This window comes from Ambystoma mexicanum, chromosome 12 (assembly GCF_040938575.1).
Source record: "Ambystoma mexicanum isolate Mex_15411 chromosome 12, UKY_AmexF1_1, whole genome shotgun sequence".
Classification (NCBI taxonomy): domain Eukaryota; kingdom Metazoa; phylum Chordata; class Amphibia; order Caudata; family Ambystomatidae; genus Ambystoma; species Ambystoma mexicanum.
The window spans coordinates 45886764-45907932 of record NC_090936.1 but is presented as its reverse complement, the minus strand read 5'-3'; the positions used below and the strand labels follow the sequence as shown (position 1 = coordinate 45907932).

The 21169-nt window shown below is 45.4% G+C and overlaps 1 protein-coding gene across 9 annotated transcripts in view; it reads right to left on the bottom strand.

Annotated features, from left to right (window-relative positions):
• Positions 1–21169, bottom strand: part of FRMD4A (FERM domain containing 4A) — an 897536-nt gene that overhangs the window by 287807 nt on the left and 588560 nt on the right. For all 9 annotated transcript variants that reach the window (XM_069627926.1, XM_069627924.1, XM_069627927.1 and 6 more), the window contains exon 4: positions 3528–3620. In XM_069627926.1, coding sequence (XP_069484027.1) covers positions 3528–3620 — 93 coding nt within the window. The remainder of the gene's footprint in view (positions 1–3527; positions 3621–21169) is intronic.

The following is a 21169-nucleotide window of genomic DNA, read 5'->3' as shown; positions in this document are numbered from 1 at the left end:
TTTTGGAGACTGCCGGGGCCCAGCCCTGGTTGGCCCCTGCCCGCTTAAAGCACTGGTGCTACTTAAAATAGAGAGACAACCGCCACAGATGATGTTGTGATGGCCGTATCACCGGCATGGTGGCTAATCCCGCTCCAGGATGCTGTGGTTGGGCTAAGGGTAAAAACAGAATGCTACGGAGTTAAGGATCTGAAAGAAACCGGTGGCAAAGGAAGGAATCTCTCTTCAAGAGGTCTTCCAACCATTTTTTGCCGGTAAGTGCTTGCTACCCACATCTCTGGGGAAGCTGCGAATCGATGAGTTCACTGCAGCTATAATCTTTGCACGGTTTGTAAAATAAGGGCTCGGTAGGGTAATAGTAACGCCGTTTTCTCATCAACCTATTTTACAGCTGAGCGTGTTGACTCCACCACAGAGTGAAATCCACACAAGCTTTCTGCATAGACACAATGACTTGGTCAGAGATGAGAGCTCATCTAATGGATTACAGTGGATGTTATTTGCATATTTGCTGGTCATAATGATATCCTGACTGGATTTACTTTTCGATGGCTCAAGGATTGCCCTCCCACATCTGATAATTTTTTCAAAAATTGATTCAATACCTCACGGAATCTGACCAGGAGTTTGTCTCAAAATTAGTCATGGGGGACTCGGGTAGGACCTCTTGGCTCTGATTCAGATGTCTGTGGAGGCTGAAAAAGGTTTATTAAGGACAAATGGTCACCCTACAGCGTTCAGTAGGGTGTCACTGCTTGTGTTCTCCACCGGCTGATGGACGGAAAGCTTGGCGTATGGCCATCAAATGGATACATTGTTTGTGATCAGCTAAACTTAAGTGCAGCCCACCCACACAAAATGCTGTCGCATCACACGACCGGACCCCTTCACAAGCAGAGAAGTAGTGGTACAATTTAACTGGACAGAAATGAGGGAGAAAAGAAAAAATGAGAGCACCAACATCTTTCTACAAGCCATTCAGTCTGCTGACACGTCTAGTGTTGGTACTAAATACTTTGATATAGGATGAGTCTCATGGCAATGAAATGGAGAAAACTGGAAATAAGATTTTAACCTAATATCCAATTCACCGTTGCCACATTAGAGGATATTGTCCTCTAAACACTATTGGAAGTCTAGATACCCTCTGAGTAGAGCTGCAAGAGGAAGGCCAATTCTTCTGCATCAACTTCCATGTCTGAAACATCAGCATGACACGAGGGTTGGGAGGTAAAATGTTTGCACCAGCCGTGGCGAGTGGACCCTTAAAACACCCACCTCAGCCCCAAAGCCAATTCTCTCTAACCCACCCTAATCCAAACATGAAATGTCCTTAATCGTTGTTGTTCATCCCCGTCAACATTTTGTTACAAAATATTTAGGAACAAGTTGTACAGTTTGTAAGTCATATCTGACAATAGTTCCCCCATTCCTCCACCAGTTGAAAAATATAACACAATATCTATACTAGACTCTGCAATACAGTTCATGATAACAGTCTTTATAACCTCCTGGACACAATGGGTATCTCCTACACTAATTACGCAGACGACACACAGATTCTCCTCCCCCTGTCCGGCAACTAGCACCATGACTCGGAGAAACTAAACACTATCTACCAAACCATTAAAAAATGGATGGCTTCAAACTTTCTGTGTCTAAATGATGATACAATTTAGCTGCTCATTGTCTGAACCGCTTCTGTGATCTGCAATCTCAGTTAGGAATATAAAGCCTTCACCATCAGCGGCAATTGCATCACTGTCTCCCAGTCAGTAAAAACCTTGGGAGTCTACTCCGATGCTTCCCTCTCTGTCTCACGCCAAGTCAACGCCATCTCCTTCTCAGCGCCCAAACCTCTAAACGTATTAATGCCTGTAGACCCTTCCTGTCGGCTGACAGCTCACTCCCCATTTCCCGTGCCGTTATAGGTTCTAGACTTGACGACTGTAATGCCCCGTTTCTTGGCACAGCCAAGAAAAATATTCAGAAACTGCAAGTGATTCAAAATAATGCTCTCAGTTCGGCATTAAACATTCCTAACAGGAGCAAATACCCTCTGCCAGAAGAAAGGCCCATTGGCTCCCGATACATGAAAGAATTGTATTCAAGACCCAATCAATTACCCATAGGTGCCTCTCTAAGACTGCCCCTGCTCTTTCTGTTTCAGGCATTAAAGAGAGCCTCCTCTACAAGACCAACCAGAACAGCTTGTAGATGGAAATAACTGTATGCAACCAACTTTTGTAAAGGTTTTTGCATAGTTTCAGGAAAATTGATACAAAAATTGAACACGAGTGTAACAGGAGTTCGGATACCACCTGTTGCCGATTCCTGCATGAACATGGCTAGCAAATCAAGGGACATTGTGTAGAACAGCCATTCAGCCCTCAATCCCTAGAAGTCAGCGATTCAGCTCTCCAAATTCATTGACAGATCCTCCCAGCCCTCCTCCCACACTAGTCCAGATACATCAATCGACCTGCCCGTGCGCCCCTCTGGTTCAATCTGATCGTCTACTACCTCAGCTTTGTGATTGCTACCATGAGGACTGAGTGGGAACATAATACAAGTCCTTTGATTGGGTGTCCTAATGCAATGATATATTTAATGTACAATTCATTTTTCTACTTGCCCTCAATGCCTTTATTTTTCTTTCATTTGCCCCACTCCGTCTGCTCACCACCCGCTGCGCTTTCTTATTGATGTCTACTGTTTTTCATTTGCTAATCGTCGTCCACCTCAACCAGACAATTAGCAGTCTGTCCTCTGCTACATCATGGAGGGATGGGGAGGTCTGCAACTTCTGGCTCTCCAGATGATTTGGACTACAACTCCCATCTGCCCTACACAGCATGGTCGATGGCAAGGGATCATGGAAGTCGTAGTCCAAAACAACTAGTTCGAAGTAAAGCAAATGTAACGACATACTGTAAGTATATTTGTATACGATAAAACTAACATGGTTACATATTTTGGCCTGCATTCTGCAAATGTGTACAATTACTGGGAATATAGCATCTAAAGTGTACATGGGTTTGGAAAGCAACAACACAACATTTTATTTGATTTCTTTTGAATGATTTTGGGAACTATACACTTCATTTAAAAAAGCCTAGTTTCATGAAAAGACTACAGCAAAGAAGAAACATTGTGGCCTCACTGGTTTATTCTCTTGGAGGTCACCTTCCCAATACAAAAAAGCAGCAGAGTCACACTTCAGGGAGTCACTTGATGCCCACAATCCCTTCTTCCTGGGAGCTGGGGGATTTCAATGTACTGTTGGCTTTTCATTAGCCTGCAATTGCGTGTAACAGAATCTGATGATGGAGTGGCGCGGTCGCCTGTACTGTACTGCCGTGACGCGCGTCACTTGCTGGTAGCAGTCCTGAGCCATCCATTATGAGCAAGCCGAAACCGCCATCTTAACCGGATTAAGTTTCTGCACGGTCTGCCCAACAAGCCTGCCTCGTCCTCCACTATGCAAGGTCGCCATTGAGTAAGTGAAGAAAAAGAGGCTACAGTACCTGACGCAGAAGCACAAGACGACTGGGCCGGACTTTTTGGGGAAGTCGTGTTCTAGCACCCTCCGGTCCAACTGGAGCCAGTTCAAATGTCCCCTGTTGAAGAAGGATGGAAAAAAGCAAAAGTCAGCTTTTGTAAGTGTGCTTTCAGCTTCACTGGAACAGCCATCTAGGATACAAACTTAAATTGACATAAAAAAACATGCATGGTATTAACCCCAAAGATATCATACAGTAGTCGCACCCGGGGGAAGGGTGCTCAGCCAATCGGGTGGCTGGAACAGTGGGGGAGAATACACATTCTTCGCCCGCTGTTTCCAACCACCGGAGACTCCTTCTGCGGTGGGTGCCATATTTTGTTTAAATGTTGAATGTGGGGTGGAAACGGAGTCGCTCACTGTTGCCTCCCCACTACCTAACCCCCAAAACAAACCATTCTCCTTCTTCACCCCCCTCCCTTTCTTCCCACTACCTGCTTGACCGGAGCTTTGTGCTCCGGTCCCGGCCATCCCGCTCCAGGCTGCCATAGAAATAGAAAGGGGACTTTGTGCCTTTTCCCTATGGCGGCAGCCACGTTTTCTTAGTTTTTTCCCCCTCAGGAGAGTGGCGTTGCACGTGCAGCCAATCTCCTGAGGAAAACAAAATGAATCATTTGCTCCCCGGATAAATATTGTGCTGGGAATGCCTTCACCCCCGCTGTGGGAGGCAGACATGGCTGGTAACGGCCCAAGCCTATTTTGCCCAGGCTGGCGGGCGGTTGCCTGCCATCACTGCCACCCACAGCGGGAAGAAAGCCTTATTTTAAGAACAAATTTACAATAGGAGCGTGTGAATTCTTTCTGAAGAGAGGAGAGTACAGCATAAAGATCATTTCTTAATCATCAGTGGCAATCAGAGATTTTCATACACGAGGCTCATTAATAAAACTATTCTAATACAACTATTTTATTAACCACCTCACTCTCTCCTGACCTAAACCAGACCCCTCTTTATCAGATCTGCCAGAGCACCTGGAGGCCATGCAAATGGCACAGGGTTTGTGGCATGAATCCCAGTGACATAGCTTAACCTAACATTTTTGTTCAACCTAATCTAGACTAGACTTCAATTTTTACAGGAGTGGCCAAAGGTCTCATATTACTCCATCTAGAAGATAACTGCACCCCTGCTATTCCTTAAGCGAGTGCCGCTATTCCATGCATTCTCACGGTTGAACAGATGCAAACGCCAGCAGCATTTTGCATCCGTACTAATTTAAGGGACCTTAAAACCCACTTCCTGCCCCAACTACTAGGCTGCCTCTTCCCCTGATCATCCTATCCACTCTGACTGTACCACCAAAAGTCTATCGATCATTCCGTCCAAAGCGCAGTGGCCTAAGCTTGAAAAGAGCCAATATACAAAAGGATGCCAGCCATGGAAATTGCCAAACGAGTGTGTGTTCTCTCCCTACTCTTGACTCTTTCCTGATTAGCCCCTTGCTCCTTCTCTACTCCCCACTCACTACACGCTACTCCCCCACCCCTTACGACATGAGTTAAATATGCATAGGATGAACGGGTCGGCAGTGGTGTGGTGGGTGGCTGCTTTCTGACTCCAATCTCCCTGCCCTATATGCTTCTACTCCTCCACGTCTCACCCCCTCACACCGCTTCTCTACCCAACCCTTTGCAGCCCGGAGGACATGTGTTAAATTGAAGCAAAAATGAAGTTTTGAGGCATTCAAGAAAGCAGGGCAGTGAGAACTCTAGTTGAGCCGTGAGGCCTTAACTGCCCTCAACTTCTGTTTATCATTGTATTGGCTTCCAAGGTATCAGTTTCGTGCACTAATTCATATGGTCACCATCCATTCTCCTCAATACCCCTCTAGTGCCCCCATATGTTACTCTCATATGTGCTGCGCTTAAACATTTTAAGTCAGCTGGATTCTGTGTCTATGCGGTCGCTGCCTGAGGCCTACCAAACCACACAGATGTTTCCCCAGGTCTCCTCTCTCCAGTGTGGATCAAAAATCAAGAGAGGAGAGAAGCAGGCGCTCTACGCCCAGCACAGTTCCTCTCTGCCTCAGGTGTGGTCCTTTAAGCCTTCTATCGCCATTGGTTCATACGGCTGCTTCATAAAAGGTCACCACCAGCAGGAAAGATCCGGGAAGTACCTCAGTGCTCACATTCCATATTCACATGCAACATTTACTGCAAGCAATACAGCGTGGGTCTGAAGCTCTGTAGCTACATATGTTATGGACTACAACCAGTGGTGGAAATGGAAATAAAATGTGGTGGGGGATCCCACAACAAAAGGTGGGGAAGAAGTTTGGAGGGGGTGGTGCCCAAGGGGGCATGGTCTAGAGGGGTGGGGCTCGTAGTGTGCACCCAGCAATGCTGGAATACCTAAAAAAAAAAATTTTAAAAATCTTTTTTTAAAACGACCGCCACGGCAGCGTTGCCTTTTACCAGCGGCTTTGACACTGGTGTGTAAGGCACTATGCTCAGTACATGTACAACTGAAAGGAATCAGTATTTTTAAGTATTCCAGCGCGGTTCATGGTCTTGGGCGGCTGACTCTGGCCAGATCCCGAGATCCGGCTCCATTTCTGGTGCCGGATCTCGGATCCGCCAAGAGCCGGCCCAATGACCAGCACTGCCTCCAACTCATCAGCCCTGCACCACATAACCAATGGAGGAGGGCCATGGTAGTCCTAGTCCAAAACATCTGGTAAACTGCAGGTTGCAGGCCCATTGCAGTAGAGGGTGAGGTCGTGGGGTATTCCAACCAGGTGGGGTTCCCATCAATATGGGAGGCTTCAAGAGCCATGTGAATCATTTTTCTAGATTTCAGAGGTTTATAGAACAGGCTCCAAACTAAAAGCAGGAAATTGATTGCGCTGCTGCAAGCATATGTTCACCCTGGTTACAATATTTTGATTTTGGCAAATGCAAATCAACCTGGGTACTGCGGTTTTGTGACAAGAACACTCTTAAAAATATTAATTTACAAATACTTATTTTTTATACCAAAGCAGAGTTTTTTTGTAAGTGGCGAAGTAAACTAAAAATCTAGTCAGAAAGTGATCAATCATTTTACACCATCTCCCGCTGAGTGGTGGGGGTTCTCGGATGAGGGAAGAGGTGGTTCGCAGCGGCTATGAAGGACGTGCAACCGCACAGACTATCTCAACCACACACCCTTAGCCTCACCGTCACACAGGAAGTAGTAGTTTTAAGCAGAGCATGCGATATCAGCGTGGCAGAACCACCCCCTACCCTCATCACGAGAGAGGGTTACAAACAAAATGCTAAAGCAAGTGGTGTTCGGGGGGAGTGATGGCCTTTCTGTCATTCTGATAGCATTGATATAATTCTTAGGACCGAACTGTGTGTTCGATTTAAAACATTGTGTTCACAATGTTGGCCAATTGTTGGTGGGTTGGCGTTTTTCTTTTGGGGCAGGCGAGCAACAGACTTCCACTAATAGCGAAGTATGGTGACAAGAAAGGGGTTCCCAGGGGCAAAGGAAACACGTTTTGGGGAGAAAAATAAAAATATGCACGAGGACAGGAGGAAAAAGTACATTTCTGATGAGGAAAACAAAAATCACATTTTAGATGAGTTTAGAAATGGTGGGTTAGAGCACAGAATACATTGCCAATTATGTCTGCCTTTAAGGGGGATTGACGAAAATGTTGAAAAAAAGATGAATGCACAAATAGTGTACATTCGGTCTACTAGAAAATACCTACTACCAAAATACCGAACTAGGGTTGCGCAGGTGTCACCTGCCCTGCTAGTTAGGTATTATGGTCTACGGGGGTTGCGCGGGTCTACCCCCCATACACTACATGTGTTGCGCGAGAGAAAAAAAAGTTTGAATTACAAAATGCGAACAAGTAGTGTTCGTAATTTTGTAATTCGATCTTTTGGTTTACGAATTTATAACGTACGTCCCCTTTAAGGCTGGTATAGCTCACCCCAATGCTCTGTGACCCTGAGGGCTCAGATTTAGGGACATGTAACACTCCCGGTGGTTTTCTTAGTTTTTTGGGTTTGGTTTTAAGGCCGTAATGTTGTGTGTTCCGGCGTCGCCCGCCCTAATATGGGAGGTCAATGCAAGTACTTTACTTAGTTGCAAGTCTAAGGCAAGCACTTAGTTACAAATCTAATGTTGATCTTGGTAAATAAAGGTTTATTGTCTTTTACCAGATTTAAAAGTGTTATTTTTTAAAATAGTTTTGTAAATATATCAATTTAAATGTCTTGCCGCACAAGCACTGTTGTCAACTATAGATGTGTACACTGATGGTATTCATTTGATCTAGATCGCAAACATAGACCCTTTGTAGATAGAATCTGCAAGCGATACGCTTCGGAGCAGTGACCACTTAACCCACAGTGGGTGGGGTTCAAATACATTTTGTAAAAATCCCACTGTAAATGGTTGGCACTTTTTGCAAGTTGGAATTTCAAAATGGCTAACGGGAGTGTACGGGGGGCATTGCCCCAGTGTTTACTTGGTCCAGAGGCTCCTCAGGTTCTACTTTGGGCTACCCATTGCTCATTGATGATCTGGTTGCTCGATGTACAGCTTTTCAGGTTGTGTGGGTAAGGGCACAAGTGATCATGATCATTTAACCGTCACACTTACCCATAAAAACCGGGGCAGAGTGGTATTATGCATGTCTAACTTCATGGTAAATACTGGCAAGAACAGAGTGCGGGCATGTAGGCGCAATGGTGCTACTCTGAATAATAATTTGTTAAGAGTGGTTAACGATCTGTCAGAGTGGGAGGTATCTCGAATGTGCGGCCCAGCTAGTTATGTGGATTCCTTTGGGAGTTGGACCAACTTGGTCCTTATCCCTTTCAAGCGCAAACATCACATACACTCTTTTGAAGATGAGTCATGGTCCAGAAAAAGATCTTAGGAAATCCATCTGAAGTCTAAAATATACAACTAAACCCCAATTGGACTAATGCGCTGAACTAAAGAAACTGCCCACTAACTATAGAAATTGGTCCTGCTCACACTGATACCCACGTCATCAGCATGATAGGGAAATGGTGCTGAAGGTACTAGCCAATAATAATCCTCTGAATTTTTGGTTGCTAGTCAATAACCTGAATATGCCTCAGATACAACTGCAAAGTAACATGATAGCGGATTCAATCTGGTGCAATTACTTTAAGACTATCTTTAAGAAGTCATTTACTGCAGGACCTAGATCTAGAACAGATAGAAATTGGAATTTGTCTTTGAGTGAAGATAAAGCAGACCTTATTAAAAGATCTTCCTCGTCTAGAGCAGCTGGTCCGAACAGACTAACTCCATACTGAAATCTGATATTGATCTATGGTCCAAGGCTTTAATGATTCTTTTTAGTGAAGTCTTAAAGAATACATCTTTACCGGAGTCTTGGAAGTCAGCTGTTATCATCAACATTTACAAGAAGGGCGGTCAGGCTGATCCTGCCAACTATCGCCCGATCGCTCTCTTGGATGTGGATGGTAAAATCTTTACTGGTGCAGTACTCAGGGATCTGGAGGACTGGATAAGGAGGGGAAATGTCCTGTCTTAAGTTGCAGATAGGATTTAGGAGAGAGTTCTCCACATCTTTGAATGCTTTGGCGTTGTTGATTGTCTGTAATTATTCCTTGAAGAAGGGCAGTACCATACTATATGGGGCCTGGATGGAGCTCTCCAAGGCTTTCGACACCATCAATAGTGAGTGACTCTGGTCAAAGCTGGACTCATGGGACTTGTCTAAGAGTTTGTTGGCTATACTCATAAGTATGCATGAGGGTACAACCTTGAGAGTTCTACTAAATACACAAGGAGATGTCTGGTGAAGTACCTACTGAGAGAGGGGTGAGGCAGGGGTGTATAATTGCTCCCTGCCTCTTTAACCTCTACTTACCCGATTTATTGGAAGGTTTGGCTCATCAATCGCTGGCAAGCCCAAAGATCGGTATGCAATCTATTAATTGGATTGCTTACGCAGACGATATAGTCATGTTGGAATATGCACCAACAGGCTTGCAGCACCTCTTGACCACCTTTGGAAATGATGCTGTGGTTAATGACCTGCAGGTAAATCCGGCTAAATCCAGCATTGTTATCTGTAAAAGATCCCAGAATCTCTCTCAAGTTTCAAGTGGTCGCTTCTTCAACAAATGTTGCACTTAGTAAACAAAGTCACATATTTAGGCTTTAAGTTGCGTCCCACTCAAACGTTGAACCATCTGGAATCCGATATGGAATTTAAACTCGTTCCATTGGTGGCTCAAATGAGGAAACTGTATAACACCTACTGTACATTTTCGCTGTGTCCTCTAATAAGATACTACAAAACAAACAAAGGTTAGTCCATCTGTTATATGGCTTAGACCCTCTACCTTACTCAAACACTCAACTGGACTAGAATTGAGGGAAAGATCTGGAAGAAGGTTTTGTGTCTTCCCCTGAGCCTCCCGATGGTCAGCCTGAAAGATGAACTGGGTCTCATGTCGTTAAAAAATCTATATGGATTAGAAAATTATCACACTGTATAGATGTATATTGATACCACGGGCTGACTCCTTGTATGAGGATATGCTTTTCGATCTAAAAAGGGCCTCCAGTTCTGTCTTGGTTCAGTTGGGATAAATATGTTTGTAAGATCTTGCAACTATGTGATCGTTCGGTGAATGACTTAATTGTAAATCCGGTGGGCGTCAAGCTGGCTTTCTCACAAATGCACTGGATTCAAACCCTAACACAAATGTGTGGTTTGACTATCTCTAGATCTTTGTCGATTTATGACAAACTGAGAGGTTTATTTTCAAACTATTTGACACACTTTCCAAATTCAACTATGAGATCAGAGTTTTTAAGATTTCGCTTGAATTTGATGAAGACAGGGGAAATCCAGTCGATTCGTGACAAGTCCTTGCCTAGAGCCACTCCTTGCTCTCTCTGCAATGAGATGGTAGTTCAATCTTTATACCGTTTGTTGATGGTTTGCAGGGGCAGTGGGGAGCTGTGAGCTCGCTCCGTGGGCAGGTTTGTGGATAAACTAGACTTGTTGTCATCGGACTCATTATGGGAAAGACGTATGGCCTTGAAACAAGCCAGGCTATTGAAGTTTTTAAAGTTCTTTAGTTTTAGGTTTTATTACCAATAATCAATGTACTTTATTTTTATCGCTTTGTCATGTAATGCATTGTTTTATGCAGTTTTAATATATTTAAGTGTGAAAAGTTGCATGTTCGGCTATATCACAATAAAAAAAAGAGAAAACCTGCTACCTTACTGCCCACACATCAGTCTGGATGCATTAATAACAAGTACCTTTCTGGTGCAATGCAATACACTTTGCCGTACACGAGGCCCTTAGGATCATAGCAGAATTTGCCACTGTGTCTTAGAAAAACTATTCCAGTGATAGTCGCCTGGCAAAAGGTTGCCAAAGGGCGACCTTTCCCCACCTGTGCACTCCTAAGAAAATCAAACACTTTCCCCAAATATTCTAGGACTGGAGTTAGAATACTGAATAAAAACCGTTTTAGGATATGTGGCGGAAGGCTTTTGGGCATGCAGACGGAAAAAAGTCACCAACCTGGTGACTTTTGTACCAGGGGACCTTTTCACATAGAACCAAACAACTGAAGTCTCTTAAATGTTAGTGCTTCTTAAGCTTTTCTCCCATAATCCAAAAAAGGTAGCAACATTTTTACTCTGGACCCACATGACCTGAAAATTTTAGCAAATGATTTTCGAATTTGTTTTCCTCCTTTTTTTTTGCTTGTCCTTTTTCTTTTTGTACTAACACGCACATTTGCTACTGTTGCTTCGTTGGCCTTTTCTTGCTTCCTCGCTGTTATTTCTCTTGACGCCATGTTTTGCTTTCTCTTCCCTGAATCCATCAACACATTGATGGACCCCCACGTGCTTTCCTGCATTCCCTTTTTGTGAGTACAATGCACAGGGGTCTGTTTCACAGGCCACCAGATAGTTTAGACATACCTTTATGCAACAGGCTAGCCTGATTCATAGTGACTGCTGCACAGTGGTTAACAATTTCTCTTTCTACCGGAAGACATTGTAGTATCAAAATTCCACTAAAGAAGTACTTCATCTTTTCTGCCCTTGAGGCAACACGCCCTTCATTTACAAGAGCCGAGACTGGCATCCGCAAGGCTGTTACTCATTTGGGTTACAATCTTTCTGGTCTACGGTTTCAGCTGTGTTAAAGCATGGGTCCGACACCTGCGACTGCCCATATTTGTTTAGACTACGACTCCCACAATACCACTGACTATTCTGGCTAGGACTGATGGGCGTTGTAGTCCAAAATATCTGCAGATCCCAAAATTGGAGAGCCTGTAGCTAAAGGTTCCAGTGCTCAGAAGATTATGTAAATTGTAAATTGGAATCAAGTATATGGGAGACTTCTTCACCCCAAGTGTTTGCAAACAGCTCTATTATGCTTGACTACTGAATATGTTTGGAACCCTGCGAGGCGTAGACAGGGTAGGGCCTGAGCGGGAAATGCCCACCCAAAATCTGTAAATGTCCACTCAGCAGCACTCTGTGGGCATTAACAGATGTTAATGTCACTGCGGCGGGCCCCCCTACATTAGCTTCATGCCCCACTTGTTAGACAATCCTGCTTAACGCAGAAGATAAGACTGCAGAAAAATGCAAAGATCCGCTATTTACAACTCAGAATTGACGCGACAAAAAAAAATAGAACGGCTCGATTGTACGAAAGGTGTCTTTAGCATGCCGCGATCAATATCTTCCGTGGCAGACACCCTGGGGACAGTAGGAGGATAGCATGTCCAGGAGTGCACGTCAGCAATGGGAACGGGCACTGGCCGTGCTCTTATTGATCTTTCCCACATGGAGTCCTGGTGAAGTGATGAAAAATTATCGCAGTTGAAACTCGTGTGCAACTGCAAAGATGGGTGTCCATTGTATTCTTGATGCTTCTTGGGAACTTTCAATACGCACCCATTTTAAGGATGTGTCCCAGGTCTAATTAGCTTATCAAAACCTATTTATGATGATATGATATGACATGGCATTTGAAACGCTCCTATACACAAGTGTTTCAATTTCGATTTAAAACTATCCAAATAACTGAAATGTGTACCTGGGAGCATAGCCAATCAATACACTCTGTGTCTTAAACCCAGTCAGGGATGCACAATATATTGAAGAAATTGAAGAAACAGTGGACCGATCCACTGGTCGATGTGCCAGTTTTCCTTTGGGTACAACACCCTGATACAAAACTTCCATTCACACTATTTTAGTGCATTTTATGCTTTTTTGTTTTATTTTCAATACTTTTTCACATGAATATTCTTTGAAATTCTCTGAAAAATCATGCTCTTATCAACGACATTACGGATAGCAGCCGTAACATGTACATGTTTCGATCATCTTTGATCTTCATCAGGTGGCTAAAACAAATACATTTTAAAAAAATAGACATCTCAGCTAGTTACCTAAAAATGGAGCTCATATATGATGATCATTTCCTCACACTCTAATTTTGCAAACCTGGTCTGGTAGGGACCCTTTAGGACCACAGCGACAGACCCCTAATCTATAAGTATTGTTACGTATGAATGTATGTATCGGAGCTTAGTATAGTGCGGCTGTTACCCGGAGGTGTATTACCCATATATTTATTTAAATGATTGATAACGCACCAGCTCGCCCTGAGGGCTCAGGGATTAAATAGGGGGAGGTGGTTTTTCTTTGCCGCCAAGCATACACTAAAGTGCAAAATGAGCTTTGCTTCAGTTTCGGATTGGTGCAAACTTATTGTTGTTCTGAAAGTTGTGTTAGCAATTTTCAGAAACCTATTTCGGGGTGAACTGTTAAGTTGTGAAGGACATTGCGGAAGACGCACCACACGCAAGGACAATTCTGCATGCATTAATGCAAGCGGCTGCATTGGCGTTTCATTGAAATACTGGCGCTTGCTGCGTCGCGCGCCGCTCAATACCCCGAGCCCGTGGCACATTTGATCTTGCTGCACGTGGCCAGCAGCACACTGGGCTGCACGCGCCACGGATGGCGGGGACGTCATGGCTTAGATGTGCCTCCAACACCGCTGGCAAGCCAGCCAGCCAAGGGCAGGGCTCAGTTCCTGTCCAAAGATGCCAAGCCAGGACTTGTCTCGCTCATCCTGTCATCGCGACGCAGCTGCGAAAATGGGCTGTTCGCATTAACATGAGGTCATGGCCCTTCTGGCGCCCACTTGCGTTGTTTACTTCCCCCCACTGCACTGCCTACGTAGTGTGAATAGGAAGGGGTACTGGGTGAGCCCCACTGAACCCGGGGGCTTTCCTATGCGAGCTTTGCTTCTGCACAGCACTGCCGACCCTGTGCAAGCGAACAGAGAAAATACAGCCCCCCTCCCCACTGAGACACGACCGTGTCCATCCTCTGTGCATTGTCGCGTAAACTATGCAGATTATGAATGGGGGGGGGGGGGGTTGGGGGGGTTAGCCAGGAAAGCTGAAAGCGAAGGCCAGTGTTACTACGTAGACCCACGTTTAGTATTACAGAAGTCTCTCCAGCTGAAGCAGTGGTCTGCAAACTGTGGGGCTGCCCCGCCCCACCCCTCGGGGGGGCCTGAAGGATGTCCATGGGGGACAAGAGGCTCTTCCAAAAGCGATTACGGAGGCTGCTTTTAATAGAAAATATAAGCAGATATGACATCTGGGGGCAGCTCCAATGTTTTTACTCAAGGGGTGTGGGGGGTCAGCATAAAAGCATTTGAATACCACTGATCTGAAGGCAAAATGGCTGGGAAATTCCTTTATGAAAGAAATTTGGCGTGGCGGTAAAAAATGGTGAAAAATTAGGCACAAAATTGCACATACAAGTTAAGATTGTTACTCTGGTATTATTTTAGCGTGGCCCTAGCTTTGAGAAGCAACGGAACACTTTACAGAGGTGCACAACGATACACACGGGAGTGCTTTACAAAGGGGTACAACAGTACAGATGCATAACAGACCGTGTTTCAGAAGTAACAAAACAGATATACGATATACAGCGGGAGTAGGATACAGAGGAGCACAGAGGAGGGGCACAGCTGTACAGGATGGCGAGGAGAGGGGCAGACAGCATCTAGCGAATCAGCTGGCGGGGGTGGAGGGGTAGACATGACGGCCTAGGTGTTATGGAGAGACTCCTTGAGGAGGTGGGTCTTGAGTTCTTTTATGAATTGTAGGAGCGTGGGGGCGAGTCCGATGCCAGTGGGGAGGAGGTTCCATAGTCTTGGGGCGTAGGCAAAGAAGTCTTGTTTTCTTGCCCTTTCCCTTTTTGTAGCGGCAGATTTAAAGTCTGCACGTGTCCTGGCTTCTGGTGGTGCGCTGTCTGCCGGAGATGCTGAGTTTCTCTGCGAGGTAGCTAGGTGACGTGAAGGCGACTGCCTTATAGATGATGCAGCAAGACTTGAAGGCGATTCGTGCATGCAGTGGGAGCCAGTAATGAAGATCGATGAGGGCCCGGGTGATGTGGTTGTATCTTTGTAGACTCTTGCTGAGGTGTGCGGCCGCATGTAGGACACTTCTCAGGGGCACAAGGGAGGACGACAGGAGGCCTTCGAGGAGGGCATTGCCCCCATCCAGATGGCCAAGATGGCTTTTCAGAACCTGTTCTGGTAAAGAGTTCTGAGACGCCAACCTAAAGGGACTGCCAGTTCACACTTAAGCCTTTGACCAAACTTTTAGTTCAAGACACTGCTAGTAGGTTCTCTATAAAACCTATATACATCCACATTTTTGGTAACACCAAGATGGGTTCCCTATCACTTTAGAATTCAACACAGTCACAGGAATATACGCTGCAAAGTGGCTAAAGTGGGTGGCAAGGGTAATGGTTCCTCCAGTCTTTACATCTCTAGTTTGCCTTAACATTTGATATGATCGGTTATTTATAACGCACTTAATACCCAGAGGTTTCTAAGCATGGACCGGGGGGTCGAACCCGTGGTGCTCTATGTCATCTTGCTTCCAAGGCGAGCACGTTGCCCCTGAGCTATCCTCCCGAAAGCAAAAACAATGCTTAGGAAGTCCATCCCTACCATTTTCAGAGTGCAGTCTATTATAGGCAAGTGATTTTTTTATCAAGCAGGTTTCTTTAAAAGGTCACTGTAGAAAGTCCCAATTAGCTCTCATGTAATCGAGGGGATTGAGTACTGATTTCCCTGGCCCTAGATGGCCGCATGGAGGACAGCTGGCACAGACACCACCGCCTTTGACCCAGTGAGGTAGCTAATTTTAAATATGTGCTTTATGATCACAGAAAGTCAATGGGGATCGGGGTGCTTAAAGTGATGTAAGGTTTCTCTGCCCCCATGTACCAACCTCTGAAACCACACAGACGCTAGAGGACAGGGCATCTGTTGGGCCAGTGGGCTCATTGTGGATGAAGTTGCTGAAGGCCCACAGACACTGGGTTTTAGGCTTCCACTAATGGTTAGATCAAGCCTTTGCAGAGGACCCAGCAGGGCAAAGATGGCTTGATTTCAGTGTCAACATCACAGAAGGCCCCCTCAGGAGCTAGAGACTGAAAGCGGCATTGGTGTGACCCAAGATAAGGTCAGAGGGCTCTCTGGAGCACCACAGTCAGGCTTTGGGGTTCAACAGTCCTTTCCTCTGGGTCCGAGGCGGCAGAAGCAGGTTGGCGAGGTCCCAGCAAAGTTTGCAGCAACGTGGCAAGAAGCAGCCCGTGCAACCGTGAAGTCCACAGTTGCAGGCAGAAGTGGTTGAGGCTGAGCAGGGCTTTCAGACTCGTTGTTTCCACCAGTCTAGATGAGGACGACTCTCAGTTCAGATCTTCACAGATGATTTAAAGGAAGAATTCTGAAATATAGTAGTTGGCTTGGCCAATGCTGGTCGCATCAATTCTTTTGGTTATTCCCCATTATAGCTCATTGATGGTTGGCCAAATGTGGCATGCCGTAATTGCGCATTCCCCTTTTAGGGATATGTATCGTCACCTGGTACGCTTTCACGCTTGGATTTTAAATTAATCAGTAATAGGAATGCTATTATATCACTATGAATGTTACACAGATTGCACATTTAAATCTAGAAATGATTTACACATTTGTAGAGACCAAATATTTCGATTTAATAAGGCAGCTTCATGAAAACTGAGCTCAGGCAATATTCATGGCAGAGGACAGAGAAATTTGATTCAAATTCTGTGCAACGGTGGAGCGGAGCAAAGCTATCTTTTGGATTTCGGTGCTTTCTCCCAAAAACCTGTTAAAGTTAAGGTGCACAAAAGAGAAAAAAATGCCAAGATGAAGAGACCATTACATTTCAGGACCCTTACTTGAAAAAAGGTCAGATGTCGATTGACTCCAGCACATGAGAGATTGTAAGAATCCTCTGGTTTATGGCTCTGAATATGTGTTAGAATCAGAAACACTACAAATAAATTATACCGGCGCCACACTTGGGACTCAATCTTTGAGAAGTGATGATGGCAATGCGCCTTAATTGCCAGGAATTCCTCTAACAAGCATTCCATTTTATAACGTTTTATCTCATCTGTGCCATTGCAGAAGAGCACCAAATATAGGAAAGTTAACCTTGAAACTGTCCAAAAGGATATTGGCCCTCGTTATTGGTTTGCCGGTATCCTGAATATTCGGCGGACGGATGATATAGAGCCTTGAGGAAAGGTTTTCAAGATGAGACGTTGGGTGGAGGCGCAAGGGCTGTGAATGGAAGGACGGCAGGGCGATTTCAAGCGCAGAGACAGGTCTGCTGACCCATTTTGTGTCTGAGCTTTCTCCGGTTGACGTAAACGCCCACTCTGGCTTCTACGGCATAGCATGGAATCCTTAAATCACATCAGTGTCTTACGTCAACATACATGACTGCCATTTGTGCAATAATCTGAGAAACGGTTGTTAGCCTGTCACGTTCCCAGTGCTTTTGGACAGGAAGCGCTGTTGTGCACGCCGCTATGGTATGATTGGATGGCTTCTGATCCAAGATTTCATGAAAACATGTCGAACGCCCAACTTACAACACAGAAGAGAGAGGGTCTGGGGGCCCCCACGGGGGCTAATGGCTCATGTCAGGCAACACATCTGTTAAGACAGTGGACAGAGGCAGATTCGAATTGATTTGCATCCTTTTGCGAACTCCCTTTGTGAGGAATTCAGTGATATTTGGAAACCTTCATGCAACTCTGAGGACAAAGCATCTAGCGTGAGTGAGAAAAACTGGCTGTGGTTTAACGAACCCAAAAACAAAGTGACTTACTGTGGTTTGGCTACTAAGCTCACCATGACTCTTAAACCTGAACCATTCAGAACTGCTACTTCTACCTCTACCTCGCCATGAAGGACCATGTCATCGCTAAATGCGTCCTTCAAACCTAAACCTCCAGTTGACAATGTAGCCCGTTCTCAAGGTGAGCCATGGCCACCATTGCACGGGCCGTCCTTGGCACCACACCAAACAGCGCCACCATCTTCTATGGAGGCAAACCCCCAAAATGGACCACCAAATATACCTCCTGCAGAAATCAGACACTAGATGCCAGTATTGCACTGCATATCAAAGTGGGGTTTCTTGTTACTCCACGACTTCCGAGGCTCCCACGACGCCCAAGCCTGGACAGAATCACTTGTGCCAAAGATAATCAGTGCTTGGTATATAGCTACGCTGTCCATGTCTCGCAAATCTGTTTCCTGCCAGATGCCCCTGTTTATAGGTCTGCTCTTGTTGCAGGCCTTTAACACCTTTTACAGATCTCATCATGATCTACATAAGGGATACATAACTCACCATAATTGTATTTCTGATGCTTGTATCTGCCTAGATTCACATGCTGTGCATAGGCCGACATCTATTGGAACCTGCGCAGTATTACAGTTGTTGTTTTCGAAATTTGAAAAGGGACGCCGACAGGGTGTGCCAGTAAAATTATCCCTAGTTTAACGTCCTCTGTTCCCATGGTCGTTCATGCATCACGGTCCCTCACCAATATAACTCATGCAGAGACTGCCAAAGCTATAGAACTATTCCAAGTCGTCCACAAAGATCAATTTAAAACCTCTGCCCGTTTATGAGCCCATTGCCATCTACATGAATGAAGGCAAAAAAAAATCGACTGGTAGCCCCTCTACCGAGAACGAGCATGGCCAAATGACCTAATCTCACGGAAGGTGTCCAGGTGTCTCTCTCCGCTGCAGGGGCCTCCCTCTAGAACAGCCTTCCTGCCTCCCTGAAACTTGAGGAGAACCATCTCTGGTTCCGGAAGCACCTCAAAACCTTCCTCTTCGCCTCCGCTTTCTCTCCCCCTCTCCCCTGCTAAAGTTACTGAAACTGCACTGAATCTGCAACTGTGCCACTCACCGTTCTCGGTCCTTGGCCCAGCCACTCTCCCCTGCACTGCCTCCCTGGCACCCCCTGCACTGCGGGACTGTGTCTGTTTCCCTAGAGCCCCCCTTCCCAGCATTTGTCTGCACTTACCTCGCACTTGCCACCAGCTGGCCCTTGTTATTTATCCTGTATGCTATTAACCCTGTACTGCACTTTCCCCTCTCCCTTTCCCCCCTGCACTTTTCCCTTCCCTTCTACCCTTGCACTTGCGTGATCTGAATGACACTTGGCCTAGTAGGATCGTTGTCTGTCTCCCCGTGTCCCCCCCCTGCCTCGTCGTGCCTCGAAACACTTGTGTATAAGCGCGTTACAAATGCCATATCATATCATATCACTCTGGAGGGTCTACAACCACGTTTTAGCTCATTGTACCTTTCAGAGGGTCTAAATATAACCATTTGCATATCAGTCCGGTCCCATCCACTTGGGCGGTACAGCACCGAAATGCTAGGCATTTCTCCTCTGAGCAAGAGTGCCAACAGCAACCCCTGATGCATGTTTCGGCCTAGTCAGGCCTCATCAGCGAGGTGAAGCTGAGCATCTCTAAGGCACAATGCGCAAGAAGTCCACATCTGGATTACCCTAGGTAACTTAAGGTGAAACCACAAGTACCTAAAAATTAAAGTCTGGGAGCCCCTCTACCCAGAATAAAAATGGACAAATAACTTGTTCTCTGGGAAGGTGCCACTCGGGAGGGTCTACAACCATGTTTATGCTCACTGTACCTTTCACAGAGGAGTATTTACCATTTGCATATCAATCAGGACCCATGTTTGTTCTCTGTAGAGGGGCTCCCACACTCCTTTTCATCTGAAAAGTTGGTTGGCATTCATCCAGAAGATGAAAATAACCTATTATTCAGTACATTCCATGGAATGTCTGGCTTGTCCCTAATAACATTGTTGTTATTCTAAAAATGCCCTACACCTTTACTTTTGCTGTGCGGCTACACAATTCTACCCTGAGGTTTTCAGCACGCACACATGACGGACAGTCCATCTCACATTCCTAGAATTACATGCAGTGTACAGATTTCACACTGCAGTCCCTAACCTGAGATAGTAGTCTATGCCTTTGCATCCCGATAGTGACCAATTTTGTGATGAACCACTTTGCACCATGGGTGATCCTTTTGCTGATAAACAGACTTAATTTTTTACCACAGGGTACAATGCTCAACAAACCTTCCCCATTATAGTACGACTTGTGACGAATCCATGGAATTTGTCTCCTCTCCACAAGGGGGAGCGACCCCATTTGGCACTAGGGAGGTGAGCCTGAAAATCTTAACAGCCCTCTAGGGGACTGGGTAAGCAGAATCCCACGGGGGGGTTGAAGAGAGGGTCCCTGAAATGGCCCTCCTCACCCCCATGTACATGACAGCACAAAGAGTAAAAAATGAACAGTCACTGACTATTCAGCCAGGCCCCAGGAGGACCAGTGACTGACACGTATGCAGAAAGATATTCTCTGACAGCCATTCAAACCTTATCCAGTGAATGTCTCTATGGATACAGGTGCTTCCACAGTGGTCATGAATCCAAATGCCATGATGGATGACATTGACTAATGCCGAAAAACCACTCAGCCGACGTCATTAGTGACACCATGACATAGCTATGTTAGTCATGAAGCACACTCGCAAACCATGCACAATGTTACGCAAACACACACCCGTATTCACGAAGAACATGCTTACACAGTTCTGTAGATAGAGGACAGATAAATATACATACTGTCAAAAGCTTTTATTATTTTTTCTCTATAGCCAAGTGCAGAAACGCTGAACGCAAGGCAACGAAGAGAGGCAGAGCAAGCTTGCAGATGGTTATGGCAACTAACCCTATGGAACTGCAGGATCAAATAAAGGAGCCTGCAGGGCCAAATATGACTAACCTATAGGAAACAAAGCATGATATAGGTGTCCAGAAATCATAGTATGAGTATAATGAGTATCACATAAGGCCACAAGCTGCAGGATGAGAGACGAGAGAATGCAGAACCAGGTTGCACAGGACAGAATGCCAAGGCTTACAGCCAAGGTCAGAGACAAGCAACACATTTCAATCCTGAAACGACAAAGGGGCCATCTGCCGAAAAAAAGAATAAATCCTCACAAATTGCAGACCAGAAGAACTTGATTTTGTGGTCCTCAACCACCTGATGTGGCTGAGCTAGACAATGGTTATTCACCTGTAGTTGGAAGACTAACAGTTCTCAGCAACACAGACATGA